The 6,654-nt window shown below is 57.3% G+C and overlaps 2 protein-coding genes across 2 annotated transcripts in view; one reads left to right on the forward strand and one right to left on the reverse strand.

Moving 5' to 3' along the window:
• The window catches only part of VOLCADRAFT_98487 (uncharacterized protein), a gene marked incomplete at both ends in the record, with an annotated part of 8,998 nt that extends 7,419 nt beyond the window's left edge, over positions 1–1,579 (forward strand). Inside the window, one exon of the mRNA XM_002957354.1 lies at positions 1,488–1,579. Coding sequence (XP_002957400.1) covers positions 1,488–1,579 — 92 coding nt within the window. The remainder of the gene's footprint in view (positions 1–1,487) is intronic.
• A 2,770-nt stretch (positions 1,580–4,349) lies between these two features.
• Positions 4,350–5,654, reverse strand: VOLCADRAFT_107661 (uncharacterized protein). The gene is made up of 2 exons (XM_002957399.1): positions 5,222–5,654; positions 4,350–4,711 (listed from the first exon to the last, which is right to left on the reverse strand). The coding sequence occupies exons 1-2, from the start codon at positions 5,585–5,587 to the stop codon at positions 4,568–4,570; spliced, it is 510 nt and encodes a 169-aa protein (XP_002957445.1). The 5' UTR covers positions 5,588–5,654; the 3' UTR covers positions 4,350–4,567.
• Positions 5,655–6,654: the final 1,000 nt, after the last annotated feature.

Here is a 6,654-nt window from a genome sequence, read left to right on the forward strand (position 1 = left end):
CAGCAGCGGCGATGGCAGCGGCCGCGGCGGTGACGTCGCCGCCGCAGCAGCGCGGTGCAGCGCCGCCCGCGTCGCTGTCAGGAGTTGCCGCTGGCTTGGGCACCGCATACAGCGGCAGCGGTGGTGGTGGCGGTGGTGGTGGCAGTGGCGACGGCGGCGGTCGAGGCAGGGGCAGTGGGGGTAGGGAAGTTGGCAGCACTGGCGGCGGCGGCGGCAGCTGAAAGGCACGTGGAAGGGTTTAGCTAGTTAAGACATCTCTTTCTATTGCTTTTTCCTCCAATGGCATCCTCCTCCTCCTATCCGCGCATCGACGTGTGACGAGGGGGGGAAGAGGTGGAAGCACTCCGCAGTGTGTGTGTGTGTGTCGAGTCGGTGGGTCAGCGGCCGCCTGGTGGTCCCTACCCCGGGTGGCCGAGTAAAGCCCTAGGATAGGTCCCTATTAGGCGGCCCTAGCAGTGGTCGCATGTGGTGGCATGTGGTGGCAGTGGTGGGTAGTATAGCCGTTGGGATCTAGTCGGGGTGTTGAGGAGGAGGTGCAGGTGCAGGTGGTGCAGGTGCAGGTGGCTAGGAGCAGGTGCAGGAGCAGGGCCGCAGGATGGTTTAGTTAGTTGCATGTTGCGGAGGGGGGAAAGGGGAGGGGGGAAAGGGGAGGGGGGAAAGGGGAGGGGGGAAAGGGGAGGGGGGAAAGGGGAGGGGGGGCGCCGGCACTTCACTGCGTTACGAAATGTGCAAAGTGGAGAGTGGAGGTGTCATGATGGGTTAAGGGGTAAGGTAGGAGTTGGGAGTTACCTACCTTATTAAGGGGTAAGGTAGGAGTTGGGAGTTACGGCAATGCCTGCCAACAATCATCAGCTGATTTGGTGTCGATGGTTCCTCATGGCTGCCGTACAGTACGGCATTCATTTCATGCAAGAAAATGGATATATTAATGGACTGCCGGGTATCATTGATCCGTGAACTGGCGGTGGTGGTGGCGGCAGGTCTGTCTGTCTGTCTGTCTGTCTGTCTGTCTGTGGAGCTTGATAGGTGAACGAACGATGGAACGTCTTCTGGCTATAGGTAGATAGATGGTTAGTAGTCGGTTAGACGGTTATTTGGTTAGTCGGCTAGTCGGTTAGTCGGTTAATTACGATTTCATTTCCCGCTGCCTGGTTCAAAGCGAGTGCTGCTCGATGTGGAAAGTAGTTGGACGGGTCGTTGTTGTTGTTGCTGCCGCTGTTGGTTCTGAAGGGCACGTTTGCTGGCCGTGTATAAGACCCATCGCTGTAGTGTTGGTATTGGTATTGGCAGTAGTGTTGGTATTAGCAAGGTCAGTAGGTGACAGCGGTGGTGGTGGTGGTGGTGGTGGTAGTGCGGCTGCATTTGCGCGAGGCCTTGTCGGCGTGTTGTTCCAGGCTGGTCATTGAGCTGTGCTGTGTTGTGAGTCTACTGTGTGGGTTTTCTTTCCCCACCCGACCCACGAGAGTTGGTGGGTTTCCACCTGGTAGGTTGGGGCGGTGAGTGGGAGTGTGTACGGCGGTGTACGGCGCATCATGGCCGGGTGCTGAATGTGCTCAGTGGAGCCGGGTCTTCGGAATGAGTCATATTGTGTGGTTGGGGGATGTGTGATGGTTTGTGTGTGTGGAGGGGAGGGGGTTGCACTGAGTCGGCTCAGTCGGTTGTGCACATGCCTGGTGTTGGGGAGTGTCTGTTGCTGTCGGGCAGCAGCTGAAGCATGGTGATGATGATGATGATGAAGATGAGGATGAGGGTGAGGGTGAGTGGCGTTTTCAGGATTGCGTGTGGGGTGTGCTGTGGCCGTGGGTTGCTTGTACTGGTTGCCGCGGCAGAAGCGCGGACCGGCAGGGGGGCCTGTCCATACATACATACGTACATATATACATACGGCTAGGCCGTTGTAGTTGTTGCCATTGGCGGCGACATAGCTGCATAGCAGTATAGCGGTAGAATGCAATACAATGCAATAGAGTAATGACGTGGCCACAGTGGCGGTAGGGACTCGCCTACTCGCAGCTTCATGGTGTTGGGGTTCAACCGGTAAATAGCTAAGAGTGTTGCGGCGGTTGGTCGGCTGGTGGTTGGTCGGTATTACGGCGGCGCGGGGATCCCTGCCTAGCGACGTGTGTGTATGTGTGTGTGTGTATGTGTGTGCGCGCGTGGGTTTATGTCTCCCCCCTTCGCTCCCCGGGGTTCGGGGCGTGATGTGCATGCCGACTTGGCTTCTTTTGCCCCGAGCGCCTTTATGTCCCCTACATGTACCGCCGCATGAGGGCAATAAAGCAACAACAGCACAACAACAACGCGTGTGCGAATCAGCTCGTGTAAGGTCTAGTAGGGCGAGAAAAAAGGTCTAGGCCGGCATGTAAGTATGTATGTATGTATGTACATATGTATACGTATGTGTATGTACGTGTGTGCGTAGAGGGTGTCCACCGCCGTTGAGTGGTTCCCCGCGGCACCAGGGGGGGGGTTGGGGGACTGGGGGGAGGGGGGTCAGTTAAGGGGGTGGGGGGCTGTGGCTAACGTGCTACGATGCTGTGCGCTCTCGGGGACACCCAAGGGCGGGGGGTTCAAGGCCCAATTTAAATTGGGCCCCGCCCCGAATGCGGTGGTTGGATATGGTTGGCTACGGTTGAAGACGGTGTGGGACAGTTGGGGACTGTTGTGACTCATTCCTGCTATTCACGCGCGGCTCGCGCATTGCCGTCGCGCCATCCTCCTTGCCTTTTCTTTCATCGTCGTTTGTTTCCCCCCCCACCCGGGGGGATTTATAAATTGTTTTACAAGCACTTGGCTTTTCAAAAAAAGCGGATTGACGAACAGACGAACGGTATCAGACACAGGCGCACGGTAACCCCACGGTGTACTTCTTGCTTGGTGGGGGGGGGGAGTGCGTTACAGCTTTACCTCCTGCTGAACTACGGAACTCCGCTCGCCTGGCCCACTCGCTTGCTATCGTTATAATCCCGTTTTGCAGATTTAATGAGATGCGGCCCTTTTGCTGCCGCCTCCTGCCGGGGGTGGAAGGAGAAGGCGCCGGGGGTGCTGCTGCTGGCGAGGTGACGGCTGCTGTGAATCCGCGCCGGCGCTGCTGCTGCTGCTGGGGTTTGCTGCTGCTGCTGCTGTGTGTGCACTTGTTAGCTAATGTTTAGTTGTGGAAGGTGCAAAAAGGGGTGTGTTGGGGCTCAGTGAGGTGTGTGATGTATGTATGTATGTATATCTATGTATATGTCGACAGGACTCAGCGAAATGTTGAACAACGAAAGAAGGAAGGAAGCGGGGGGCTGGATGCGATATGTCGCAGTTGGCTGTCGTTGTTATCCCTAACGAACAAGACAAACCCCCCCGACAGACAACAGCCTTGCGAGGTGTTTCCTTTCCTCTTGTCTGGAAGAAATTGCAAACTGAATATGTATGTAGGTATGTATGTAGGTATGTGTTTGTGGGGAGGTGGGGAAGTGGGGAAGTGGAGGGATGCCAGGGCGGAGGGAAAGACGGCGGGCACATACATACATACAAAGGGACACACGGTCCGTATCCGTATCCGCCGCGAGCGCAAGACACTTATCATTCGGCACACACTCGCAGGCACCATGAAAACACACACAACACACACTCGCCAGAGAGAGGTGTGCGCGTGTGCAGGTGCATCGACAACTCGTACAGCACACTTCGGTTGCAGCACTGTAGGACGACAGACAGCTGTAGGAGCTGATTGGTTACCGACGTAGGGCCGCTCCGAAACTGTTCCCGCACGATGCTGTTCATGGTTCACATCCTCCTCTCTGACGCGTAGCACACAGGCCGGGACAAATGCAGGCAGGCAGGCAGGCAGGCTCAAGAAAACACACCACCACACACATAAGAGGCCACCACACACATATAAGCTCCCACCACACGATAGTTCTTGGACCTGTCCCGAGAGTCCACCGGCAATGAACCACACAGCACGACATCACGAGTGAAGAGCCACCCGGTAGGGCCTTCCCCACCCCTCCCTTTCCCCCCTGCCCCCGCCTTGTACACTCTTTCCTTGGCAGCAGCTTTACTCGTTCGTGGCTCGCCGTTCCCCCCCCCCAACGCCCCCTCTCTCTCACGGGCCAGTTTTGCGGTGTAATTGGGGTAATTGGGTTCTCCATTCACGTGGTAGTCACCCACCACCACCCACCACCACCCACCATCAACCACTTACCCAACGGCCCCCTCCCAACAACCCCTCCGACCTCGTTAGGAAGAGGTTCTCTAGGGTGCCGACAGGGGCCCCAGTGGGGGGGAGAGAGCGATGACTGCTTTCTGCTGCTACTGCTACTGCGGCGGCGGCGGCAATGATGGCAACGACACTGACAGTTACGACAGTTAGTCGCCCGACCGGCAAATGGCCCTTCAGTTCGTTAGTCAGCCACTGCAGCCGCGGGCCCCAGAGCCGGCTACTGCTGCTGCTACTGCTGCCACCGGTGTATACCCAAACCCTAATTCGCTGCCACAATGGCCATCATCATCATCATGCCATCGTGTACGGTAGCCAGAGGCACGACCAGAAGAATAGCATTGGATGGCAGTACGGCATTCACGGCAGTACGGCGACTGCGTCGATCTCCACCCTCGCCCCCAGCGGCAGGTCCTTCACGGCGAATGTGGCCCGCGCCGGGGGCTGCTCGGTGAAGTACGTGGCGTAGATGGCGTTGACCTTGGCAAAGTCAGCGATATCGGCCTGATTGGGGAAAGCGGACCGAGGCGTTTGATTCGAGTTGTGGATGTGTGTTTTGGCTGAAGGTATGGGGGTGGGAGAAACACATCGCGGATCATCACCCCGAGCCGGGTAGGGTGAATTACGCCAACGGCACTGTGGAATGGGCAATCAGGGAAAGTCAGGAGGATTCCGCCCGGTAAAGGACTTATGGTGTAGGAAATGAGGGCCAATTTCTGGGGAGCTCCTTGCGACGCCTGCGTGGACGGACATCATTTGAAAAGTACATGGCTGGAAGGAGACAAGACGACCAGTGCGTGACGGATGGTGGTCTTGTGGAGCTAGAGATCCTTAAAATGGCCCAGAGTTTTGCAGGAAGGGAAGGGAATAGAACAGCCCGTGAGGAGCCGGGGGAGACGGCGAGCGGCATTGGGGGGTTGGGATGTCGGATGTGGCCTGTCGGCCTCGGGTGGTGCACCCGTGGTAAGCAGACAGGAAGGAAGATAGTTTCAGGAAGGGATTGAGGGAGCGTACCAGCAGGATGGTCGTCTTTACCACGTCCTTGTAGTCGGCGCCAGCGGCCTTGAGGATGGCACCGAGATTCTTCAGCACCTGCTCGGTTTGGCCCTCCACGTCTGGCGATGCGAAGTTCTTCGTTCCTGGCACAATTCCGATCTGTCCGGATACGTACACGGTGTTGCCTGCCTTGATCGCTTGCGAGTAGGGGCCCAGCGCGGCCGGTGCCTGTTCCGTCGAGATGACCTGCTTTGCCGACATGGCCCGGACGGAGACGCTGGTGGTTCGGCTCGTGAAAGCTGGAGCAGCAAACGCAGGGCGTGGTATGCGCACACTGCCCTTCAGAAGCGCGGAACAAGCAGTGTGGCGCAAGGTGACTGCCATAGTGCGCAGGTTGTGCAAGTGTACGAAACAACGAAGCTGCCTACGCAGAAATAATTATGTGAATATACTGGCCGATGCAGTTCTTTTCACAATTGGTTCATATTGCCTACTTGCGGCGGATGATCTGTCGGAGACCACCGGGTCGGTTCCGCACCACGATTGTCAATCCAAAAAGAATTTATCATATATTATGACACACATGATAATATTGTCCAGCCCGACAACATGAATTCAATAAAGCACCATCGAACAACGTTAGGCCGCCAAGCTAGCCGGCCTTCAAGGCGAGCGCTTCTAACGCAATGCCTTCACAAGGCACTTCGCCCGGTAGGCAAAAAATTACCTTGGCGATGACGAACATACTCCAATTCGGCCTAGTCCTCCATGCCATCCCCACTGCGTCGCCACAACGCAGCCCAGCGCGGGTCCCATCACGGCCCCAGCGGACGTTGTCTATGAATGCCTTACCCTGCTTCGACGGCTAGACCTGGAGAGGTGCGACTCCGCGACTCGCGCGCATCCGAAATGCGTACGGCGAACACACATCCCGCAACACATCACCCCCCAAAACCTGCTGCTACATCCTCTCTACATCTCACCACACATGACAGACTGCCTGGCCTTACCTTTCAGCCGACCCATATGCCTTCTTCCTTGTTCGAGTGAGGATCGGCAGCTTTGCGACCATGGCGACCTTTCTTTAGCGCAAGGTGTTTTTTTAGGTTTTTTATCCGGGCAACCCCCACTACCGCTCTTACCTCCTCCTCTCCCTCCTTTCCCCCCGTCCCCTCCCAGACCCGCTGCCTCAGGTGATTACCAAAACCCACATATAGGTGCTCAATGGGGACCTGAGGGGACCTCAAGCTGTTACCCTCCCACCACTCCCCCCCGTTTGTGGTTCGTCTTTCCCACCAGTCCCACTACTCCCCCTCCCCCACACCCCCTCCTCCTCCTCCACACCTCCCCTTGTATCCTCTCTGCCTCAAACCCCCCTTCCCACCCTCCTTGTTGCCACCAGCCTGGCTCCCTTCTTCCCCCGCGGCTCCTTCGACCCGGGGGTGCGGCGA

Source organism: Volvox carteri, assembly GCF_000143455.1.
Source record: "Volvox carteri f. nagariensis unplaced genomic scaffold VOLCAscaffold_73, whole genome shotgun sequence".
Lineage (NCBI taxonomy): Eukaryota > Viridiplantae > Chlorophyta > Chlorophyceae > Chlamydomonadales > Volvocaceae > Volvox > Volvox carteri.